Below are 26,734 nucleotides of genomic sequence, written 5' to 3' on the forward strand. Positions count from 1 at the left end.
TGTATAGGATTGTCCCTGCAAGCACCACTAAATTGGAATGGACACTGCACAGACCACAAACACCTTCCCAGTCAGTTCTTATGGAGTTAAATGGAATGAAATGAAAAATTAAAAAAAAATAAAATTGGAGGGATGTGGAAGAAAACAACGGAGAATCAAATAGAAAACAATAGACTATGATAGAAAATAACAGATTACAATAGAAAAGACTAAAAAAGTATATTAGAGAAAATAATACAATATAAAACACTAAAATGCAATAGCAAATACTAGAAAATAGTATGGCAAAGAGTAGCATATAATACATACAATAGAAAGTAGAAAACACTAGAAAATAGTACAGCAAATAGTATAGCAAATAATCGAATGCAATAGCAAACAACTAAATACAATAGAATACTATGGAATACAATAGGATGCAACAGAATGCAATAGAAAATTCTGGAAAATAGTATAGAAACAATAGCAAACAGAATACAACTGAATCCAATAGAAAATAGTATAGCAAACAGTAGACTGCAACAACAGCAAACAACAGTAGACTGCAACAACAGCAAACAGTAGACAATAGAAAATACTAGAAAATAGTATAGGAAAGAACAGGAAGTAAAATTCAATAGAATACAACACAGTTCAATAGAATGCAACAGAAAATAGAAAAGCTTAGAAAACAGTATAGCAAGCAATAGCAAAGAAGGGAACACAAAAGAAAATAGCATAGCCAAGAATAGAATACAACAGCAAAGAATAGCAAATAACAGAATATAATAGAAAATACTAGAAAATGGTATAGCAAACAAGAGCAAGGGATAGCAAACAAAAGAACACAAAATTAAAAGAGTAGAAAAGAAATTTAAAAATAATTGTAGAATAAAAAAGAATACCAAGGAACACCAAAGAAAAATTAAAAGAGTAGAAACAGGTAGAATAGAATAGAAAAAAATATATAACAGAATAGAAAAGAAATTAAGACATTAAAAAGAATAGAAAATAAAATATTTTGATCTTTCATCCAATAACAGTTTCAGCTTTCAGTTACAAGAATAGCTTCTTCTTAGCTGAAGAACAGTAAAAACATTTCATTATTCTTCTCTTTTGCTATTAGGTGACTGCTGCATAAAAAGAATCCTTGTTTTGCAGGCAAGCCCGTACTAGCTATGTCTCTCTAACATACAATTTGCTACTGTCTTTTATTCTTTAGATTGTGAGAAACAGTCCCTCAAGTAAAGCCTCCTCCAGATTCAAGGATTTTACTTTAAACTGCCAGCAGAGAGATATGATGAATATGAAAAGCTCTTAAAGCAGTTTCAGTAGAAAGAATTGCTATCATAAGATAGAAAATTAGATAAGTTGATGTTCAGAACATGAAATGATATGTTAACCTAGGATTACACAATCATTTTCAGAATGTACCATAGTCACAGAGCTGATAAAAGACAGTTTGTTTGGCTGACTGCAGGGACAGATTTTTTTTCAGTAGTAGGTATTTGTGTCTTCTTTTTATATCAAATTATTGTTTTTTCAAGGCTGCTACCGAGTTTTGCCATTCTGAACGGTAAACAGGAGACATTTCTGTACTCAGTACGTTCAGTTTATCCTATGCACTCTGTTTCCCTGTGATTTAGATGTTGCAAATCCCTGGTTCTCCTGTTCAGCTTCGCCATTAAAGCTTTTTAATCAGAACAAAAGATTAATGACTTAAAGTTACAGTATGCTGAACTCAAACTTCATAGCCAAAGATGGCTACACATAGAATCAAGAGCATCATTCATAAAAAAAAAAGGTCCACTACCAAAAAAAAAAACACCAAACCCACTAAAACCCAACACAAACACACACAGAAACCGAACTCTTCGGGTTGAATTCCATGTATTTTGTCACAATCTGAAAAGGTGAAATTTCACATTTCAAGGAACAAGAATAATGTTCTGGAAGCCCCAGTCCCTACACTCTTTGATTTACTTTACATCATCAGAAAGCCACTGAGAATACATTACAAATAAACATATCCTATATATCTTATCAGAGTACTAGCCCAGATAAGCTGCCTTTTCAATTTTAGGTATCTAAAATCTCCAAACACATACTTGCAATAAGATGGGTTGTACACGCAAACACAGTCTGACAAAACCACCAATGTTTGCATTTCTAGATGCAACCACACCTAATAACAACAAAGTTTCAGGTTAAAGGTTTTTTTTTTATTTTCCTGAGGCACTTTACATAGACATTTGGAATTGCCAGGTACTTTTGTGGCAAAATCACTTATGAGAATCTGTAACTGATTCCCACTTATATGTGAAATCTATGTCAGAAGCTTCTGTTTCTGACAGAAAATACCACTCACATTCTTTCACTGTCTGTTCCTCTTGATGTATTAGAAGGCTAAGTGTGCTAACTTATTAATTACTATTTCAGGTCAAACCAGTAATAATTCAGTGGGTGAGATATCTATACAGGTGGATATCTCTACACATCCTGGAACTGGTGAACATAAAGTTACTGTAAAAGGTAAGTTTAAAATAGTTAAATTAAAAAAGAAAGCAGCAACAAAGTCCAGAACTCCCAAGCACTATGCCCTAAGTAAAACACACCAATAATGAAACAACAAAAGTTACGTGTTGCAATACTTGTAAAGCTGTAAGTATGCTTCGGGTGATTAGGCTTATACTTATTTCTTGCTCAACAACAGCAGAAGTTTTTATTATCCAGGTAAATACTGTCCAAGCTTCTCTGCATAGACAATTAAAATCTATTATACAATGTTATGAAGTTAGCGCTTCTGAATTGCTTGAATGCAAGTTAATTTTCAAAAAGCTCTAGCAAAGCTGAGTGGTGAATGATTGCACCAAGATTTTAAAAGTTCCATTTTTAACCACATGCCTTTATTCTGCACAACTGCAATTCCAGATGAAATCTGGCATTGAGATCAGAATAAGCTCATTTTTTTAATTACAATAACAGTAGCAGAAAAAAAACTTTTTCATATAAAGTGCCTGTAAAATACATGTTAATATTTGCTACTGTTGTAACTGCGAATAGTCAGACATCTTACCTGGCAGAGAACAAGCAAAGCTTCTCTGAGGCTTGCCAGGTATTCATACCCTATAGGAAAGCTCTCCAATCACCTTTCATTACCTATACAAAGTCATGCTGGATAAGTAATTTGAGCTTTTCCAATGGAATTTTATTCAACTTCATTTCTTTTATTTCTTTACAGTTGTAGCAATTAATAATCTGAACTGGCAAACAACAGCTATGTTCCGGCCATTTGTGGAAGTTTGCATATTGGGTCCTAACCTAAGTGACAAGAAAAGAAAACATGGAACCAAGACAAAGAGCAACACTTGGTCTCCAAAATACAACGAAACTTTCCAATTGTAAGTGGTTTTTATCTGTTAACTGCATATTTTTTTGCAAGTTTTCTTAGAATTTCTTCCCTTGAAACCAGCAAGAAGATAGAAGACATCCTAAGGCCATTAAACACATCAGAGTCCATAGATATAGACACAACATCAATATTAGTTAGTAATTTGTACCTTTGGTTTATATGAAGATGAGTTACAACCACTAACTTTTTCAACTTACAGAAACTGGTTAAAATGTACAATTCATTTTGATTCAAAGATGTGGTTATGATAGCTGTAGAACATTTTAGGTATGTTCTAGAGAAATCAACAGTGTTAATTTCAGATATTGAGGGAATGAAGAATGCTCTATTTCTGTTCAGGTCAGGGGAAATTGAGAATGCATCATCAGTAGCATCTGCAAGGTTAACTGTTTATAAGGTTTAACACTAAATTATATTCTGTTGCAACAAAAAAACTGGAGCTACAAAAGTTAAACTGCCACTATCGATCACTTCAATTCTTACAAGCTTTTTAGAGTAGGTTCATTTCTTAGGAGAATTAAACTGAACTCCTTGTTCTAAGTTCATATTTTTAATCCCTGCAGCATTCTAAGTAACGAAGATAAGCCAGGAGCCTATGAACTTCACCTATCAGTGAAAGATTACTGCTTTGCTAGGGAAGATCGCATTATAGGAATGACAGTTATTCAGCTGCAAAAGGTAGCAGAGAAAGGTAGCTGTGCATCTTGGTACCCTTTGTTGAGAAACATCACTGTAGATGAAACTGGGTTAACAATTCTTAGAATCCTTTCTCAGAGGACCAATGATGAAGTTGCTAAGGAATTTGTAAGACTTAAATCAGAAACAAGATCTCCTGAAGAAACAGCCTAAAATACCCAAGTAATGCAAGATTGTCACCGCCAAGAGCATAGATACAATGCTGTTGTCAGAATAGTGCATGCATGAGCAATTCTGTGGGAATGTTTAACTATGTTTTCAGTGTTTGCCAGTACTTATGTACTATATTTGCAAGATGTATCAAAGAGCTGTATGTCTTTTATACATATTTTGGTCTTTGGTAAAGTAATTGTTCCAATGAAGTGCCAAAACTAAGATTAAGGGTAAAACATTTCATCATATGTTTTTAAATGTTGATTTCACCTCATGACAACTCCTTTATTTTTTAAACATTTATTAATTAATAAATAATTAGCTTTTTTAATTGATTAATGGGTTGTTAAACTACTGTGTTGCTTATTCTAAATTAAGTTACCTCCCTTACTATTGTTTAAAATAGATGTACCTTTCTTCAGACCATCATTTTATGCAAGCCTCATTTTAAGTCTCTTACTGATAACTTTTTCTATCAATCAATCATTACTACAGATGCAGTTACTTATAGAAAGTGTTTGTAATTTTATAATTACCAATATAAAGTAATGACTTTTGCATAAAAACTGAAAAAGGATGGAAATATTTTATGCTAATCTTTTTCCAACCTTTCATAAATATCACTGTGAAGAAATGCTGTTAAAACAAGTTCTCAAGAAGCTGTGCTTATCAGAGTTTGTTACTGATGTTTGATATCTTGAGATAACTTTGTTCTTTAAAACTGCCAAGGTATTATCATATTTGTATTAAAAGAGTAAGTCAGTATCTGTAGAGAAAGACTGCTGTACAGTACATGTGCTTTTAAAAAATCATTTTTTAAATGATTTGGTACTGTACAAGGGTTAGTAGTCTGGAATATGCAATGCTGGTTTGTGGTTTGTTTCTAGAAATTGTTTATGAAAAGAAAAGATGCTGTTAGCATTTTCACTCAGAGTTAGTGACGTTGCTGTATATACTTAGCTGCAACATCAGGTAAGTGCTTTTCTTTTTTTTTTAGACAGGTTAAACGGTTTGTACTTACGCAGCATTACTCTGTATTGCACTAAAGCAACCTCCGTGTCCTGTAAATACATTCAGTGAGAAATTGTAAAATAAAGTATGAAGAAACTGCTTTCTAGTTTTGTCATTCGATATTACTGTGTACCTGTCAATTTTGTGTGTGTGAGGGCCATGCAGTGGAGTTACAATAGAGCTTTATAGTGTATCAAAGAACAGTTTTCAGTGTCTAGCATTTAGCTCTTTTGTAAGAGTAAGATTTAATATGTCTGTCCTAAAAAACTGTGATAAATGGGGTAGGTATATATACAATGTTTCTAATAATACAAATTCATATTTGCCATTGGCTTTGGTTACAAGTGTTTCTAGTAACACAGGTTGGAGTTTTCAGCTTTGCTTGAGGGCATCAGGGTTGGGAGGAGGGTAGGGAACAACAACAAAAGAAACAAGAGGAAGGGAACACATACAGCTACTATATTGATGCCAGTCTTTCAAAAATAACAGTACGTGATTCCACATAGATAAACCAGCTTCTTTCTGGGGTATCCTTTTGTAAGATATTAGCTGAGATGTCTTTCAACAGCCTCAGTACTCTTGCTTGAATAGTAAAAGTTAATTACATTGGCCATAAGTATATTTAGACATTTGGGGAAGATCTGCACAGCCCTTAGAGAGTGGGTTCACAATGATTCACTAGGATCATAGCAGGATGGATGGGACCCAAGTCATCTTATTATTGTATATCCTGCTGATAGTTTTGCATTGCAAAATACGTTATGGCAGAGAGAGATTTTGATGGCTACATTTTTCTAACTCATTAATTTCACTTAACTCATTTAACTCATTAACTTCAGAAAACCATTTCTCCCTGTGAAAAGTTAAAATATTAAGTCTCAGGGAATTAAATACATAATTACAAGAAAAAGCAAAAATTAGCAGACATTCTGAAATCTAAATCAACTTGCCTAGAATAATTTTATTTTGTCTGATCTCAAATTCAAATGCCACATGCATGAAGAACACAGCGCTTGAACCGGACTTTAGCCTTTCCATATGGGACTCTGAACTCAAGAACCTGCTGAAACACCAATGGAAACATCTATAAGACAGACAATCCCTTTTGGGGTGTTAAATTTGCATCCAAACCAACAGAGGCATTGGGCCATCACCAAGAGACTCAACAGCTGTCAGCAACAAACTATGAAAATATTCTTCTAATTATTTTCTCCCTGTTGGCTGTCATCTGTAATCTTTCGCAGCCTCCCTCAGGCTCGCTCTCCTCACATCACCTATGCGCCATCACCGAACCATCCCCCAAGACTTGTTTTACTGGACTGCAAATTACTGTGAAAAGTTTGTCCGCACCCTGGAAGAATCAAGAGATCCTTTATACGGAATTCAAGAAATGCATGTCCATGTGTGAAGACACCATCTGGCTTAGTAATCACTCCAGCTATATTCCCCATACACATGTTCTAGCATATCCATAACTACTATTTTCTTTGTGCTTCTTCATGGGTATTTTGATTTAAAACGAGATCCTTTACACAAACTTACCTAATACAAGTATCCTACACTTAAAAGGAAACATACGATTCCCCTATGAATTAAAGAACCAATTTACACAACTTATTTGCATCAGTTAATAGAATTGTTGGCCACTATAAATCTCATGCTTAAAAGAGAAGGTGAATTGATTTATTTTACTATCATTTCCAGAAGAGAACACACCAGCAGGCAGGAATCTGTTCTCAAGTGAAGGTAATGGGAGATTTGTCCAATGGCTGCACTTCAGTTATTTCATTCAAGCTTAGCAATTTAGCTTGAGTTACTGTAACCACTCAGGATATGGTTTTCTGGTTCACAGGTTCAATGGAACTTTGAAAGTCATTACAAGTTAAGATGGACTTAATCAGAAATACATGTCAGAAGGAAGTTAAACTCCTAAGTGCTGGATTTGATTAGGTGAACACCTTACACCTTGTAAAGGCTGTTTGCAGCACTAGTAGAGGTTTAAATATGAGAAGGGAATTAAGGTGCAAATGCCTACCCTATAATCACAGAATAACTTTGGTTGGAGGGGATCTCTGGAGACCACCTGGACCACCTCAGTATGGACCAATGAAAACAGGCTGTTAACACAGGAAACTGCAATACCAGATGTACCTTCCAGTTTTGCACCTTAAGATACATGCAATTAGAACAATAGACTAAGAGAAGTCTAAGAAATAGCTCTATCATAGCTGTGACATACAGAAAACAGTACATATAAACAGTAGCCATGACTAGGCAGCTAACTTGAAGTTGAGTGGGCCTCTAACAAAATTAGCATCATTATCTTTTAATAGTTATAATGACAAAATGTGTACAGGGCCTCTGTATAAAGATCTTTCATTATGAAAACAAGTTGTAATGAAACTAGAACGTTGAGTTTGTGGTTTTAATCATTACAGTTAATGCGAATTAAGAATATAATTATTGTTTGGTTTTAATGTCTCCACTAATTCACAGCTGTCCAAAGGCAGCTGTAAATGGCACATCTAATATTTAACACTTACTACTTTATGGTAAGCAAGAGACTGCCCAACATTTGCTTGTGGAGACCTTCCATCCTTTCTGCATGCCCTTTGCCCTCTGTGTTTAAATGCATGTGGATTTGTAACCAGAAAGTTACTGCATTAATGTGCTTAAAACAAAAACTTATGTCCAAGTTCTTTCTTATCCACATTAAGAAAGAACTGTTACGTACAAAATGTGCACAAAAGAGAATAAAATCTGGATATTTTAAACTGTAGATTTTGGTAGAAGATAATCCAGCATATTTAAAACAAGAAAAGTAGTATTTTCCCTGCGCAAGAGAAATCTGGCTTGAACATTTGGACTCAACAAGTCTGTCAGCCATCTATATACACTTTACATACAGTACAACTCCATATGAAAAATTATCCTGCCAGTTAGTGTGGAAGACATGCCAACTAATGTCAAATAGGAAAGAGTATCTTCAGCTCCAAGAGACTGTCAACAGCATTAATTGAGAAGCTTATAAAACAGAAATAATAAAACAATTTTTTTATTGTTTTCTTTATTTTATTATTTTTCATGGGCACTCTGATGCTAGTGACTACAGAAATCAAATTTGTAGGCAAGTATTGAAAAGAGAAGAATAATTTACCGTTACTGCATTAGTCTGAATTAAATAACCATTTCTTACAAATCCCTGGCAAACTATAGAGCCGAAGAAAAACGTGGAAAATTAATAAATTAATTTCGGCTAGCAAACATAAAATTAATTTAAATGGATTCAGTGCTATTTGTAAAACACAGCTGGGCAAGTGTTGGAAAGAACTCCATTATTTACACATGCTTATTTTGATGGTATGTTTGTACCATTTCTGTTTGCCTTGAGGCATCACATTTAGGTGATTGACTAGTCCTATCAAAAATTCATAGAAATGAATTTTCAGGAAACAAAATCTGAATTGTTTTAGAAATTCTAATCAAGAGATGGCAGGCAAACGTTAGACTGTGACCAGTGAGCAGAACTGGGATATTATAAGATGATGTCACTAGAGGTGTTTAATCAAAGAAAAATTAAAGCATGTATCTGGAGAATATCCATTTCTCTTTTGTCTGCTACTCTCAGCGAATGCACACGCACAGTACAGAGTATAAATCAACTTATAAATTATGAATTTACAAAACCTAATTTGAGAACAACCCGATAAAAAATGAAATAAAAATATCTTTTCAAAACAGATTCTACAGCTGAAAATGAGCTTACCTCAAACTTAAAAGACTGCAGCAATTAAAGCTGAAAGCCTTCCCTGTTAATTTAGCTAGATTAATCACTGCAAAATATGAAATAACAAGTGGGCATACTGTAAACTTTGTAGTGAAAGGCATTAAAATGTCATCAATTTTCAACTAAAACAATACAAGATGATCAGAAAAGTGAATCCAAGGAAGGAAGAGAAGTCCACTGTTTCTTTAATCTTTTCCTGTTTATTTCTGCTACAGTACTGACAGTACAGTAGTGAACTACAGTACAGTCCAAGGACCCAGTCTGCATTGACCTGGGGTCTCATATAAGTTAACACCTATTTCTCTAGTTTTCCAAACAGTATTAGGAGTTCCAGGCAACGAGCATACCCAGAAAGCACTGTGGGCCATAGGACCAGCTTACTGAGCCGTCAGTTCACAGCTCTGGTCTGTAAATTGGATGTATACTGTTGTTTGTCTGCATAAAGAATAGACAAAGCATGCTTATATTGGTAAGCTCAACTGATTTGATGGGAGATGTAACAGAGTACACTCAGGCAAAAATCAGAGATCTCTGTCTTCACTTGCCTAGATATAAAAAAGCTTGCTGACAATAACTGCTCTTGGTTCAATGCAATAGTTACTGAGGCAGCTCTAACTCCAATTCCTTTGAAGTCTAAGAGGCCCCACACATTTTGCTCGATAATGTTTACCCATTGAAGGCCGATGGCAGTTAACTGCAATGTGAGTTAAGCCTCCAGGCCTGAGGCCATGACACTAAGAAAACAAATGTCACTTACTGACTAGGAGAACCACAAAAAATGAAAAGGAATAGCAAAAATATGCACTGAGCAGTAGAACACTAATGGAAAACTACACTGCAGTGACTATGCTCCCGTCTCCCAGACTTCCCTGAGAAGTAGGGCAACTAAGATGATTAAGGGAGTGGAGCATCTCCCTTATGAGGAAAGACTGAGGGAGCTGGGTCTCTATAGTTTGGAGAAGAGGAGATTAAGGGGTGACCTTATTAGTGTATATAAATATATAAAGGGGGAGTGTCACGAGGATGGAGCCAGGCTCTTCTCAGTGGCAAACAATGAAAGGACAAGGGGTAATGGGTACAAATTGGAGCACAAGAGGTTCCACTTAAACCTGAGAAGAAACTTCTTCTCAGTGAGGGTGACGGAACACTGGAACAGGCTGCCCAGGGAGGTTGTGGAATCTCCTTCTTTGGAGACATTCAAAACCCGCCTGGACACGTTCCTGTGTAACCTTATCTAGGTGTTCCCGCTCCGGCAGGGGGATTGGACTAGATGATCTTTTGAGGTCCCTTCCAATCTCTAACATACTGCGATACTGTGATACTGTGAAGTACACAAAAAATGCCTGCTAGATTTTAGTTTACAACACATGGCAGTTGTTCACAGAAATACTGTCTGTAAAAACCACACACAGTCTGTATGCATAACACAGCAGTTGTGCATATAAACTACTGCATACAAGTGAAACAGCTTCACTATTATGTTTTAAAAGTCTCAGTGACCAAAATGTTAACACTGGAAAGATACACAAGAATAGAAACAGAAATGCAAACCACAAGCTTGAATGTGACACGGGATGGGTGCTTTGAATGAACTACTGTGGTCATTATTCTTGGGGTAGAATAAATGACCCTGGAAGTCAAGGGTATAGTTGCTGAGAGGAATCTCAGCAGGGGTGGCAGGAAGATTGCATTATAGGTGGAGGGTGAAATAGCATGAGCAATGGGAGATAATTTTACAGAGATAAGGAAGGGAAACATAATGAGTTTCCTAACATAAACAGTGAAGTATCTTTTCACATAGTCACCTTCACCATATTTTTTCAACTGTATGGGGAGACACTGAGACAAAAAGATGGAGAGTTAAAAAAGAATGGGATAGGCATGGAACAGAGCTGATAGACAGTTGGCCTCAGATTGCATTGCTTAACTCATAGCAGAACCAGAAAGCACTAGGTGCAACTTTCATATAACAGACACAAAAAGATAGATCTGTCTCTGTATTTTTGTCACATGCTAGTCCAGTCCAAGAGTTACTTCTTTTGACTGTGATTTCGGTGGAGCAACAAGACAGAAGCAACAAGACCCAAGAGGGTCTCCCCACTCCTTTGTACTAAGTAGAATCTGAATACATGAGTTTGCATTCCACTACCCTCTATTTCAGAAAGATAAACATATTCCCAGCCAGAAGCCATCACAAACAAGTTCAAGCCAAAGAGTCTGCAGAGATATTTCCGTGAATAATAGGTATCTGTCGTGGTTTAACCTCAGCCAGCAACCAAGAAACACACAGCTGCTCACTCACGGCCCCCTCTATCCTCCCCCCATTCCCAGCCATCCAGTGGTTGCTTCCACCATGGTAAGCACATGGCGCTTGCCTTGATACCATCAATCTGCCAGGCCTCCCCATATTTGTACTTCAGCCATGGTCCTCCATACCAAAGAGGCTTTAACTGCTTGGCTTGCAGCACGTTTCACAGTCATGAATAACCTGGGCTATAGTGTCCATTGTTAAGTCCACCCCTTGGTCAGGAACCCATCTGCATGTTGCATTTCTGCCCTGATGGCCTGAAGTCATCATGGACTGGCCAGAGGACAAAGTACTTTATCTGTATCCTGACTCATGGGTGGTGGCAAATGCCCTGTGGGGGTGGTTGCAGAAATGGAAGCAGAGCCACTGGCAAGGCAGAGGTAAACCCATCTGGGCTGCTGCACTGTGCAAGATATCGCTGCTCGGGTGCAGAACCTGGTGGTGGAAGTACATGAAGGTACGCCATCCTACAACACACATGAAGCAAATATGAAGAGCTGGAGCCCTTGTGTGCTGCAGACCTTGTCTATGTAACTGATGGCACTTACACAACCAGCCTCTGGGGAAAATCTCTTGGTCCTCCTCTTGTCTAACCCTAGACAAGACCCAAACCCGACTCTGCTTAACTTTTGAGATCAGAAAAAATGGTCGTGGGTAAAACACACTCTGTGTGTGTGCCAACATGGTGATTCCCATCACAATCAGCAGGCAGGTCCCAAGGGTACCTAAAGGCCATTCAAAACCTTCAGAACTCTCAAATGATGCTGTAAATGGTCTGGTGGAGGGGGCTGGGAACCTAAGAGAATGTCTCCTTCATAGGTTGACCACCTGAGGAGGGGAAAAAAATGGTGTGTAATTGCTAAACACTTCTATTATATACCTCCCAAAGTATAGAGGTGGTGACCACACTAGGAATGCAAGCCAGGTCAGTTTCATGATCAAGAATGTAAGTCCCACAGGTTGAGATAAGAACAGCCCAGTAACTAAGGTGTAACACAAACCACTACTGCTACCACCAGTAATAATAATGATAAGGGAAATAACAAGGGAAGAGAATACAACCGCTCACCATAAACCGATACCCAGCCCGACCCAAGCAGTGATCTAGCCCTTCTGGGTAACAGCCCCTAGTTTATATAGTGGGCATGACATGCTGTGGTATGGAATATCTCTTTGGTTAGTTTGGGTCAGGTGTCCTGTCCCTGCTTCCTCCCAGCTCCCCCACCACCCTGGCAGAGCTTGAGGCTCATAAAGTCCTTGGTCAGAGTAAACATTGCTGAGCAGCAACTAAAACCATCGGTGTTACCAGCGCTGTTCCCAGGCTGAAAGTCAAAACCACAGCACTGCACCAGCTACTAAGGAGAAAAAAAGGAGCACTGCTGAACCCAGGACAGTATCCAACACACAATAGCAGTAACTAGGTAGAATATTCTGTTGAGAAACAGTAGCAATTCGCATCTAGCAATGCATCAGTGTATCAACATGCTAATTTGTACCTAGCTGAAAGTAGTAAATAAATATACCTTTAAAATGCTATCCTCTTCTATGTAATTTGTGAAGAACTCATGTGCCAGGCTGAGCTTTCTTGGCACAGTGACCATTATGAAATTAGGTCAAGTTCCTCACGCTTCCCTACTCAGTTTGACATTGGAGACAAAACATTGCAGGAGCCACTGAAGTGAGCTGGAGTCAGTAGCAGCAGTGAACTTAACTCCTGTCAAATACACTCTATAATGTTCAATAGCCCATATAATTGCACATCTCTCTACTGCAGAGAATTTCATTTCTGATAAGGGAGAAATTTCACAGCAGAAAAAACCAGAAACTAGGAATACTGTTTTAACATTTGCTCACTTTATATTTATTAGATGGAAACAATGAAGATTGTAACTCTGAATATATATCCTTCACTGTCACACAGACAGTAAACAAAGCTTATATACAAAAGTATATTAATTGAATCTCTCTTCCATTTACAAGTTGCTTATAAGCAGCTTGCAATTTTGGCAAATGCCATTATTTAGGCTGGCTGACTAAATCTGTGAGAAGGGGTTAAAACCTTGTTAAATGCTCCAAGTCAGCTATTGAAGCTAGTGCCAACTCAAGAGTCCTATCTGGCTGAATGCAATGCCTAGAATCAGCTTATTGAAACACAAAACTGGTTTAAAATCCAATGCATTGACTAGAATACTTAAGGAATAACATCTTTATGCAGAAAGCAAAGTGAACACCTTAGAAAACATAACTTGCCGAACACAAGAGGAAAGCTTGGAACATCATTATTTACAGTAGAAGCTTGCATTGGCATGACAGTATCTAACAATATCACCAGAAACCAAAACAAGATACATTGCAACAGAACAGAGAAGGAAGGGCAGAACCAGAAGAGAAGCACCTTTCTGTGCAACCAGACTGTGCCATTCTAAATCAGATCTGTCAGCTAGAGAGTACTTTGAGACTTTTACACTGTAAACTGTTTAGACAGCTGAGTGACAAAGGATAATTAGCAGATCTCTATAAACCAAGGTGACTGTGGTAAGCCATAAGTAAAAACAAAACAAAACAAAACAAAAAAAACAACAAAAACCCTCCTCAGACTGTACTGTGAAGGAGGAATCAAGTTCTAGATATATTTTGAGATTCCATGATAAGAACAATATTCGATTTATAGCAAGTACCAAGTATTTCAGTATTTCCTTGGTTAATATATGGGAGGGAAGTGGTACAAGAGGCTTTCCCCATTCTTTCTGCCCACACCCCATGCTCATGAAAGGTTTGTTGTCAGAATGCTATTTGAAGAGAAATTGAAAACATTTATTTTCAGTGCTGTTTGTGGTAACAAACAGACCCATCACAGCATCTTTTACTATGTATAATTATAGTCAGACAATGCCATAAGCTAAACTGGGGGGAGGTGTAACCAAAATCACAAAACTGTTAATATGAGCTGGACTCTCTCCAGTCAGAGCATGCAGTGCGAGTGAAGGGAAATGCTAAAGATATCAGGAGCACTGAGTCACTACTTATGTAAAGTTCTGAGTTTATGTGACTTTTCAACCTGGGAATCTAAGTTACTGTGCCCTTGCTTATGGGCCTACTTGGGACACAGTTCTTGATTTATCTTATCTTTCCATCAATATCAAAACACAGAAAATGCTCTAGATGTTAAGGCTAACAACAATTCACTGCACAGGGTTTTTTAAGTATCCAAAAGATTTAAGTAATAACCCTTATAGTATGGCAGTCCAGGAGCTTGCTGGTGGATTCTTGGTCTCAAACCCAAAATTAACTCTGTATTTAGTCCACCCATTTACATTCAGGAAAGGCAAATCAGGAGATGGCCATTTTTCTCCAGTGTTCAAACTCCAACAGCTCATTTTAATATCCATGTTACTTCAGTAGTACCCATGGAGAAATCATGATGAGATAACCAGCTCCAGAAGCACAGTGCACAAAACCTAACTGAACCAGAATTAGTATTCCAAATCAACATATAAATGGATTCATAAACTCAGACTCAGGTAATCTCAGTACCAGAATATTTAAAAGAAATCCAGGGCAGTTTTTCAAGATTACCTCTCTACTAAAGATATTTCTCCATTTTTTTGTCACAACAGTTGAAATAACCCTGCAGATAATCCTGCATTATTTAAAGAACCATCAAAAAAGGCACATCTCCATAGTGCAATACTGACTTTGCACCAAAGCCTGCCTGCAAACACCTATTTTTCAAAACAGTCTAGTAAGAGGAGATTTACATACTTGCATTCTGCTAAATCAGGACCATTAAAATAAAATGAACAGAAACAAAAAAGGTTGATGAAATTAACTGAATATGGTGTTTGTCACCGGCATAACTTCATTCACAAATGTGATTTAGAGGAAGAAAGCATTCTCAATGAGTTTTGTAACCTGCACAGTAGAGGAATGAGCTCTGTGAAACTGTTCTTGAGATAAACACGACTGGATACTGAAAGATTCAAAAAGAAAAATCAGAATCCATAGAACTTGAAAGTTCAAAGTCACCTTTGGCTGTTAGCTTATATCAAACCATTTTAAATACCTTTTCATATCACATTTTGCTGCCAAGTTTTTATTAAACGTAAATGTTATATTATTTTGCCAAAGAGAACATTTAAAATCATGAAAATTAAAGCCACTCTCATTTTTTAATGAAATACCATTAGAAATTATTTTATGTTGAATAAGATTACACTGATATCCAACAGTCTCTGTACATAGAAGGCAATTCAACTCCAATGATAGAATTTTCTCCTTTCAAAGCCACCAGATATTCACTATTTACCTACCCCCTCCCAACCCAGCCACCCACCCCAGCCTTTGAGGCCCAAATCCTTTCCCACTGGAAAGAATCAAAGTTTTTCCTGTTGAATTCTATGTACATCAGACTTCACCCTAAAAGAGAGATGTGTCAAGCACACTGTGCAAGCATGTTTTGTATAAAAGCAAATGTGTCCAGGGAACAAGATAATGTGCTGTCCTATGGGTAGACTGATTTACAATTTCCACTACAGATGTGTACATTGCTCTAACATGCAGCCTCGTTTTTTAATTCCTATTTCTTGGTGGTATTAGAACAGATTTCTAATTAGGCCGTCAGTGAGCCAACAGTCACAAGTCAGGGTTCTGAGAACAGTGAACCCCTCTCTGCATTCATTCTGCACTGCAAACCTATCCACAATCATCATCATCTGAGGGAAGCAATGTCCCTTCAGAATTATTCACATACAGAGAAGCTGAGGGGGTAGGATTAAATGATTTACTTTTTTTTACCTATAGATGGCCAGTGACAAAATCAGCCCTGAAATTCAGCTGCCTTCGCTTCCAAATTTATTCTCTAACCATTGCACCTTGCTTATTTCCTGAAGCACAACATGGGGTATGTCACTATCTCTACCTATAATTATGGGTGTTTACTGTTTCATGTGCTTCAGTGATTTTATTAGACCAAGTAGGAAGACTTCAACCAACTTTGAGCAAACCTGCTCTCTAGTAGCTGTGATAGTAAGTTAAAGAACATAACAAAAAAAAGCTGATGAATAATGAGACTCTTTGCAATTTCTAGGGGGAGATATCAATATGAAAAGTAAATCCAAGCTCACCGTAGTAAGGGTATCAATATTCACAGGCAATCAAATAATTCACAATCATCACTGAAGAACATCTCATAACGCTTCCTCACCTATAGCCAATATTTGGGTTTGGTTTGTTATTTTATAAAAATACACACACCCCAAACCCCACTTCTGAAGGTCTAAAGAGATCACAATCAACTATAGATTTATTGTGCAACTAACACCCTAAGTCGAATTCCTACCAACCCTTTCTGTGTGAGATGGGCAAACAGTTAATGTAATAAATATAACTTCTGGGATCTTGATTACAATGAAAGTAAAAGCATGATGCACTTGAAAGCACTATTTACACAGACTACTGGAGACAAACATGCAGCTCAACCTTGGGGCTCAGGGGTAGTTCTTAATGGAAAAGAAAAAACCAACAAAACACACTGGGGAACCACACAACTGAAGAGGCAGATGAATTAGAAAAGTAAAATCTGAACCTCTTTGTCTCAGTTCAGAACCTTCAATAATTCCCACTCGTACTCAGAATCATCCTTGCTAAGAGAAAACTAGTAGGCACCTCTTAAAACCTGAGGTTATGATCCTATTTACTCACAGACAGCTGTGATTCATTTTTGTTGCTGTAATCAGCTGGTAAAGCTGCCTGAGATTTGACCATAATAAAAACACAGACAGCCACAACAGACAGTGGGAATCAAGCGTTAATGCTGTTTAAACCCATGTAAATAAATTCTCCTATTTACTAGTTTTTCTGTTGATATAAAACCAGGTTGCCTGTTTCTTTTCACTGTTCATCAGTAAGGTATTAACAGGACTTTTACTTGAGTTTTCAATGTTAAAAGCAGACATCCTTTATGTTTTCTGAAATCTGAATTTTTCATATGGAATGAAAATTTATCAGTAATTATTTGAATTTCTCACACAACTCAAGAGTTAATTCTTTTTCAAAGAGTATTCAATAATTTTATACCCTTTCCTAGCTAAAACTGCAAGAACTGAAAGATAAGACATGCACCACAGCCATTGATAATTCCTGCAAGACAATTAGCAATTTTTCTGCTAATTTGTGAATATCAAGATTACACGCGTACTTAACTAATTCACAGCCCCGGTAATACATTTTAAAAGTCCCCTATTAATTAAAAAGTAAATCTGTACACAATGTATTTTTTAAAGCTTTCAGTGTACATTTTAAACAGAAGTTATTGACTCATGGAGTTCTACAATGATTCCCTGGCTCTTTTAAATGTGCCTATGTGAAACAGTACCATGTAAAAACAAAAACTCACAACACCATAGGAACTGGGAGTTAATCCAAGATGCAAAATAAAATGTTCACAAATAAAATATGGAGTAATTAAAAAAAAAAAAAAACAATGCATTTTAGGTCATTTCCAGATATTGCTTCATTTGGCAAAATTCTGATACTTCTATATTTGCTATTATTACCTACCAAAAAGGCAAGTCCAAAGCAAAAATTCAAATATCTCAAAAGGCTGAGTATTCTTCAAATCTACAGAACTATTTAAATTCATTAAGCTACAGGGGCAAACCGAGATCCAAATTTAATATTCAAAACTGACAAGGTTTTAATTCAGAGTCAGCATGCTCTCTGATCTATGATTATACTGAATTTTAAATTAAGTGACAGAAAACTATGTAAAATACTTTCCTCTAAGAAAAGTAGGGAAGGGTTACATGCTTATGTTTCTGGTTTAGTACAACATGTTTTGTAGCGTATCTGGTAAAAATACACTTTCTATATGCCACCTATTATCTGTAAAAATGCAACCAGAAGCAGATACTATTGCTGCAAAGGGATTCTCAAAATAGATAAGGCACACTGGAATAGAGGGAAACAGAGACAGGTGCTTACAGTTGTATAATAAATCTGCGACAGAGCAAGGCACAGAGCCAAGCTTCTGAATGCCAATTCAGTAATCTATCTGCAGGTTATGCACTTCAGTTATTCTGCAGCATTATTCTGACTAATTAACCCAGGAGCTCAAGATATAGAGGTTTTTGCTTCATTGGCAAGTGACCATACTCTTTGTGAACTATTATTACAATCAATGTTGCTAAAAATTACTCAGACACATAGGGGAGTTGAGGGGTGGAGGGGAGGGTCGAGTGGAAGAGAGAGAACTGAGGATCATTTGACAATATCACTGTGAACATTTTTACAAGCCCTCGTACACAATCACTATCTGAAATCTGTGCCTTTATTCAAATTGGAAAAACAGCAACTTAAGGTCCTATTAGCCCGAGCTCTTCCCAAACCAATTTAATGTTCCTTAAAGTGAGGGAAATGAACTGGAAACCAGTCTCCCCTACATCTCTAAAAGACCCTTTGTTCAGTCAAGACAATTCTTATTATTAATCTTGAATTTACCCAGTAATTAAAAGATAAGGAAGTATTAAACATTATATGGCAAAGATGGTCTGCTATGATTGTTGGAGAGAGGCAGCAAGTCTGCTATACACTGAGGATTCAAGGTAATATTTTTTTTTTCCATTAAAATACATCATTATTAGCCAGGAGCTACTTTTATGTTACGAATTAAACTTCACAGATAATAGCTTAGATTAGAAATAAGACTTTTTAAGTCATTGCTGAAATAATGAATTCCCATTGGGTGGTCATAGGATGGCAGAATAAATATGTCTGAAAGAGCAACAAAGGCTAACACACTCTGTCAAGGTTATTCTGTCAGTTGGCAAGGTACACAGCACAAAACCCACACCATTAAAAAGGAGGTACATTTCAGCTTTAACTTTCCTTTAACTTAAGAAGTAAACTTCTACACTCAAACAACTGACACAACTACTATTTAAGCTTCAGCTTTTCATACAAAGAATATCTGAAATAAAACTCGTCAGTCTTTACACAAAGTGAATCAAGTCCCTTTTGAGAAGGATGCAATGAATAATGTAGCTCTTGTGTAGTTCTTTCAGATGAAAAACTTTTAGAAGAAATAAGTTTTAAGTAAAGGTCAATCCAAAGATTTGAGAAAGAAAAAAGACCAAGAAATGAAGAAAGCTCAAACTGAAGCTTGTTAGCAAGATTACTATACAGAACACTCATTAAGGATACCCTATTTCAAAAGATATTTAATTATTTAGTTTCTAGTTAACTTTTAAGACTTGATTACACCTCAATTTTTTTTTAACTAGAATAAATTACTTAGGGATACTGTTTCAAAACATACTCAAGAATACCCCTTCAGGAACTCTCCATCTCAGTGGAGTTTTCCCTTTGAAAAGCAGCAATCTGAAATAAAAGACAGCTCTGTTTTGCATGTATACATGCTATACTCCTACTTCACAACTTTATTAATTATCAAGACTCAGAAACACATGGAAATGTGCTCCTACCACATTATGTGAAATTATCACACAAGCCATAAATCTAACAACTCATTTGATTGGAATGAAGGTCACATGTGACAGGTTCCATTGCTTGATGAAGCCTCTGAAGCTGCATTTGCAGTCGCTCATGCAATTTGGCAGATAACACTGGTGAACACTCCTAATAGTTAAACCTACAGTACTGTTGTATATGAAAGCAATTTAAAAGTATGTAATTGGACAGATTCCTGAATGCTTATCAGACTTGGAAAATCAAGACCGTCAACATACACACACAGAAAAATACATTGTGGAAACCAAGATCAGAGAAAAAGAAATTCATGCAAACATTTTAGGAAACAAAACAACAACAAAAAAAAAAATTAAAAAGCCAATCAACAAACAAGAAAATTGTCAGAAACACATGAAAAATATCCAAAAAAACCCGAACACCACCATAACTGCCCTGAGGGACATTTAAAACCCTGCTATCTTTTTATACCTATTTAAATGTATATTACATATCCATATATAGGTACTGGATAAGTATGCCATATATTAAATATTCATTCAAATGAGCAAATAATATTCAAATTCAAATGAGCAAATATCTTCAAATTTGATATAAAAAGACAGATGCTCTAAATACAGGACTTATTTTTCAGTAAATACGCTTAATTAATATTACTATAGGAAACCATGTCCCAATTTCCCTGATCCTTTTCAAATATTCAACAACACACACGTTGAATTATTTCCCGATTGCTTAGAAAAATACCTAGACCACACGTGAACCACTAAAGCCTCTAGCCACAAAGTTCTCCTTTTGTCAGATCTTAGCTTAGTAAATGAAATGGTTCATAATTTCTTCTTATTAGCTAAGCTGCCATTAGGTCATGGATCAGTTTCCTTTAATCACAACAGCACAGCATTCCCATGTTTTCACAATGGTTTTAGATTCTGGCTCAGCTGCACAAAAGCACCTTACATACACTTGAAACCTAAAAATGAGTTAATACAGACTGCCAGTTTCATAAGTAATTATGCATGCCATCTTCCTGTTACCAGTTGCAATCTCCAGAGTTTAGCAGTGCTAAACCAAGACCCCGCCTACACCAGGAAACACACTCATAACCATTTCGCTAATGCTGACAGAATTTCACCACCACTGACTTCAGAATCAATGGATAGGTTTCGCATTTCCACACATACAGCAGGTATATATGATGTGCTATTAGGCAGTTATGTTCCGAATTCACTTTCCAGAACAGTTTCCCAAACAAAAAAATTCACACAAAATGCAAATGTATTCAGACAGTTATTTTACTCCTTTTTTTTTCTTTACATCCATAGCAAATAAACATGAAAAGGAAACATCTGTGTACAAAGTTTACAGGTCACAATCAAGTTAAATAAAAACCACCTTCTGAGGAGCTTAGAAACATTTGTAAACTATTGAGAGGTTGCTCTGAAACTGCATGCCAAATCTCTGAGGAGCACAGAGAAGCTTTTGTGCTCAGATGCTCCATGTTCATGGCAATTGCTTAGTGAAGGTTGACTGGATGTTACCATCTCCATCTGGTTAGGGAAAAGATCGTACAGAGAATTCTCTAAATATACAGAGCCTTATCTGTTGATAGTAACACATAAAAGAATCTTTTTCAAGAAACATTTTTTCATTTGTTTGCCTTTAAACTATCCACTGCAAGAAAAACATTTACCCAGATAAACATTCCCCAAGGGAAGCAGCTAAATAATTATGGAATTAAACTAACAGATGATTTGTTCATCTAGTGGAAAAGGGAAAGTTGATACAGATAAGATACAAGGCACAAAGACTGTCACCTTTCTTTTTCTCCAGTTTCCTGACCAAGAATGCAGTGAATGGTGTTCAATTAAAGCCACACAATGAGGAATGACTGCAGTACTCCTCAATGTTCCCACGATCCTAGCACTTCCATAAAGGCAATCTGTGCATAGTGGAGCCCTCAGAGAGAAAACCATCTATTTATACAAAAAAAAAAAAAAAAAGGATCCAGAAAGGTAGGTCAGCATCTGGCATTGAGTTCTGAGGCACATAAGAAACCAACACTTTCATTCAGACACTCTTAAAATTATGATCCCTGTCATCAGAAACTGCTCTGTCCTGTCTGCTGGGTCAGTGACACATTATCAGACTGCTTCTAAACATACAACACTTTTCAAGTCCTGATTCTTCCCCATTCTGAACTCTAAGAGCAGTATGAAGAACTTATAAGAGAATCTTACTTTAACAAATTTGTAGTCTTCTGCCCTGACATTAATAACTGTATAAGGTGCAAAGCAACAGAATTATATCCACAACACATTACCGTCAGAAAGCAAAGGTGACTTTCCAACTTGGACTTCAGCCACCATTTACCAGCAGATCTGTCAAAGACATGTCTGTTTGCTGCATTTTGAACAAATACCTTCTTATCCCACATTCTGTTAATGAAACATAATTTATGCTTTGTCTTTCCACTAACTGAAGAGATGCCATTTCTTTATTCAATCTTCCACTGATACTGTTTCACTCACCATGAACCTGGAAGGCAAATGCATTCACCAGGAAGCAACTACATAGGCTGAGCCAAAATCAGCATGTTCACAGTAATGTTGGTTGTTATGAAAATTGGGTGCATCCTTCAGATGAAAACATAACATAGTCTGATTACTGCCAGAAGTCAGCATCACATTCTGTATGCAACAATGTAGTTAGATAGGTAATGGAAGCCCAAGTTCAGACACTTGAACCACACAAAGAGGGAAGAACCTTGTATAGGTTTGAAAGCAGCAATCTTTGTTTTATTGAATTAATTCTAAGTTATATTTCAGCTAGCTTCCCTGGAATCGATCCCTGTGCTTCCCATTAAGAGACACATTGTATTTTAATCTCAGAGCTGAAAGTCATTCTGAGACCACAGTTTCACATTACAAATTGTTTGCTGTTAATGCTGTTGTGGATTTCCTAGCTGTGAAAGGAAGGGATCGAGTGATAAGGAGAGAAGGCGTGGGTGTCTTCCTTTCAATAAGCCACGTGTGTGCCTTGAGAGCCTGTTTTGTCTTTCATGGTCAGTCCCCTATCACATCACTACAGAGTCATCTTGAAATGTTGCACAACACTTCTAGGTTCATTCAACTGCCTGAAAGTGAATGTGCAGTCATTACCTTAGCTTCCTACCCTCAACCAGGTCCTATTTCTGGAAAATTAAGTCACATTTCTCCTGCAGCACAGTAGAAATGCTGTGTAGTTATACACAAGGTAATAATGCAAAGATGATTGAGTTGGACATCACTGATATTAGCTGCAGTGGTAGTGACAAAAGTAATATCCAGAAAATATTGCTTGGTGTTGCAACACAAAACCCCTGCAAAATGTAAGCTATCTTCAGGCATGTAAGTGAAAAACATTCACATCAAGTGCTTGTGCTTGAGTTTTCATGATGCTGCATGATAACACATTCTGCTTTCATTGCCATTCATTGGTGTATAATTGCCCTGATGTTCACAGAAAGTCTGAGGATGAATGGAAAACATACTCATTATCTGACTCAGTTTCCCAGTGTTTTCCAATACAGTACTCTATTTCACTCCCTAAAAAAACACAAACAAAAGAAAAACCAAAACACCAGCTCTAACCATTTACTGTGTAGACATTTAAGTAAGAAAATTTACTTGTTTGTCACCTACTGCTGTGACAATAAACAATCGCTATATTCCACAGGCCCAATATGCTGTGATAAGAGAACATTTGTTTTTGGAAGAGAGTTCTGACTGCACCAAATCTGAAAATCTTCTGGGAACAGACTCCTGCAAGACTTCTGGCATTGTGATTCTCTGTCTCTAAACAGTGGTCAGGAACATAGGTAACCCATGTTGTGGCTTATGAGATTTCTCGCACACACACCCCAACCAACCAAAAATCACCAACACACACAAAAAATAACCAGACCCCCCAAACCAAACAACACAACAAACACATCAAACCCCAAAACTCCACAACTGGCTTCTGCTCAAAACTGTCCCAAGCCATGCACCTCCCAGCCAAGACAAAGAAAAGTTCAATTATTTTGGAGGCAGGAACCTATTTCCAAAGGTATCATAAAGAAATTTGCTTTATAATTAGGTTCCACAGGGAAGCCAAAGGATTCAGGAGTTTAGAACTGTTCTTTTGCTTGTCCATGTCATCATTTGATTTGTGATCTAACCAATCCTGGCAAATTTTTGCCATTAGAGATGATATTAGGCCTTAGTAAAATCAAAGAATTTCACTATCATTTAATATTCTTCCAGCCTTGAAATCTGTCCACAGAGAACAAGATTTTCAGCACAAGGTTAAGCCACCTGCCTGGAAGAGACCCAGAATACATGCACTTGTTTTCTTTTCCTTCTTTCAATTTTATTTTGCATGATTAATCAGATGCATGGTGCATGGCTTTCTACGAGCTCAAAGCAAAACCACTGCTGTCATAAAAAGCTACTTTTGCATAATCAGATAACAAGACTTAACATGCCATTTGTCTTCATTACACAACTGATGAGCAACTCCCAGGTTGCTTGGTTTAGTTCTTCTACGTGTTGATTGGCTATTATAAAAATAAACAAGTTTTGGAGCACTCAAATATGTTGGTATGAATAAACAAGAGTTGAAATATGTAACATCAAGAGGATGATGCATAACTATTTCAGTACAATATATACCATGAAATATATACCTTTCAAAATATACCTTCACTCAAACTTCACTGTACCTATACATATGGCAATCTATGTATTGGATGTATATAGCATACATCTGACCAATGTGCATCTCAAAAGATGAAATTTGTGCAAACAGGCTTCAAACACTTGCTGGAAAGATGTGAAAAATAAAAAAATCAATATTCACCATAAATATCTACAGAGACAGAAGAGGCAACCTTAATATACTGGAACATATCAACCCTAACCCTCTTCAAAAGGATACAGAGGGAAGAATGAAAGTAAATATTTCTGATAAACAGGACCTTACATACTGATGATAAGGCAATCTATAATATATATCTATATCTATATAATCTATTAAAGCTACTAACGCCTGCTGTAGATACAGCCAAAAAAACCTGAGGAATAGTCTCAAAAGGCCTGTTTCTCTGTAGACACACAAATGTATAGAGATTTCATCTGTGAGAACCACAACCATTAGATATACAATCCCAAAGTTAAAGCATTCCTTGCTTGATTACTTTATTTAATCTTCTGCCATGTAAGATAATGCCCAAGTAGTTCCTGAGATATCTGGTTGCACCTGTCTCATTCAGTAAACACTGTCTCCACAAAAGAAGACTTTTGGAGACATTTTCTTTTTAGTCTCATTTCAATACACATCCTTTCACCTCTTTTTATCTTCTGATTTGCTTTGTGATTTGCCAATATTTTCTCAAGAAAACCCTTGCAATGTTCAGTGCAGCAACTTAGCAAAGGCAGATTTAATCATTTTACATGTACCTGTGTAAACTAGCACAGCAAAAACACCTAAACAGGATAATTTATACTTAAACTAACAACCTGAATAGGACTTGCCAAACTATAAACAAAAAACAACAACAAAAACAAAACACCACACACATAAAATAATAAAAAAAAAAAACAACCCACACCACTCATACACACATCGCCAAAGTAAGAACTAAAAAGGAACTCTATCTACCAGCTTCCTTCATCAGAACATGGGGTATTTACTATGATGGGTGCCTGTTCTGGAGCTCCCTAGAGTCCACCACCAAAAAGAGAATTCTAGAACTGAAAGGAAAATTGCTTAAAAAAATATAAAATTATCCTGGTCAAATTTTTTCCTCACAGGACCTGTGAACATTTATTTCATCTCCCCAGAGACCTGTTATCACCCTTCCAGGCTTTTCTTCCTGAGCTTTATCCTTCTGCTAACTTTGGAATTTAGCCTAAGGAGCTAGGCAAACTACAACACTTGCTCAGGCTTTCAGCTTGTAAGTAAGTGTGCCAGATTAAGGTTATTTTTAACCTTAATTTGTTTTCTATATTAGCACAAAAAGGAGAAGGCATAAGGTTGAATAAGCAGCCAAATTCAGGGGAAATTAATAAACTACCATTGCTCAAAATAAAAGATACATATACATATATATATGCATGCTTCATCCATTTGTCTCAGCCTTCTCCTGCATTACCTTTCTTTCTTCCCAGCTCAATTTCCTGATTCAGTCCCTGTCTCAGGTTTTATGTTCTCAGAACATCTTACATTTGTGAGCATGGTTTTAGCCAGCAAGACCCCCAGTGTGAGGGATCATGTGGCACGCCCAGACAGAGCTCTGCTTTTCTCAAGGAAGGCTGAGTGACTCCTATTCACAGAGTAGTGGTCAACATAAGACTGGAATACAACAGCATACCTCTCAGAGCCACTCCAACTGAGTGGCTAAAATACCATTCTAAGCATCTTTTATTCAGGAAAAGACTATCAAAGGCCAAGAGAATGACAGCACCACCACTTCATAAATTGAGCTGGAATTCATATATTAACAGGTATATACACTTATCAGACTTTCCCTGGATGAAACCTGTGGAATACTTTACCAGAACAACAGGCATGATGGAACAATGGATGTGACTAACAAAAGGACCATTGTTAGGCTGCACAAGTACAGGTGAACACAAAGCATGGATTTCCATGAGCTTTAAACACCAAAACAGGTTTTCTCCCTTCACTAGTATCTATACTTCTTACCCAAAGAATGTATTTATCTGTGTTGCAAAGCCATTCTGTATCTATGGCCAATGATGAAATTTAATTCAGTTGTTTATTTTTTCCTTACTTTTTCCCTTAATAGAAGTACAGTCCATGGAATCTGTCAAATGTATGATTTGAATGAAATACCATACACAGTGTGTATGATATTGTGAAA

The 26,734-nt window shown here is 36.7% G+C and overlaps 1 protein-coding gene and 1 long non-coding RNA gene across 5 annotated transcripts in view; one reads left to right on the top strand and one right to left on the bottom strand.

Moving 5' to 3' along the window:
- Positions 1-5,351, top strand: part of UNC13C (unc-13 homolog C) — a 145,668-nt gene extending 140,317 nt beyond the window's left edge. For all 3 annotated transcript variants that reach the window (XM_061347434.1, XM_061347435.1, XM_061347436.1), the window contains 3 exons: positions 2,419-2,511; positions 3,221-3,380; positions 3,955-5,351. In XM_061347434.1, the coding sequence (XP_061203418.1) occupies positions 2,419-2,511; positions 3,221-3,380; positions 3,955-4,240 (539 nt within the window). In that variant the 3' untranslated portion in view covers positions 4,241-5,351. The remainder of the gene's footprint in view (positions 1-2,418; positions 2,512-3,220; positions 3,381-3,954) is intronic.
- The window catches only part of LOC133209080 (uncharacterized), a 34,440-nt gene continuing 10,682 nt past the window's right edge, over positions 2,977-26,734 (bottom strand). For both annotated transcript variants that reach the window (XR_009724585.1, XR_009724584.1), the window contains 4 exons: positions 9,018-9,084; positions 6,198-6,314; positions 5,704-5,829; positions 2,977-3,138 (listed from right to left, as the gene is read on the bottom strand). This is a non-coding gene — a long non-coding RNA (uncharacterized LOC133209080). The remainder of the gene's footprint in view (positions 3,139-5,703; positions 5,830-6,197; positions 6,315-9,017; positions 9,085-26,734) is intronic.

Source organism: Neopsephotus bourkii, unplaced genomic scaffold (genome assembly GCF_033783945.1).
Source record: "Neopsephotus bourkii isolate Nb327-2 ecotype Australia unplaced genomic scaffold, CSIRO-AGI_Nbou_v1 NB_318, whole genome shotgun sequence".
In the NCBI taxonomy this organism is placed as follows: domain Eukaryota; kingdom Metazoa; phylum Chordata; class Aves; order Psittaciformes; family Psittacidae; genus Neopsephotus; species Neopsephotus bourkii.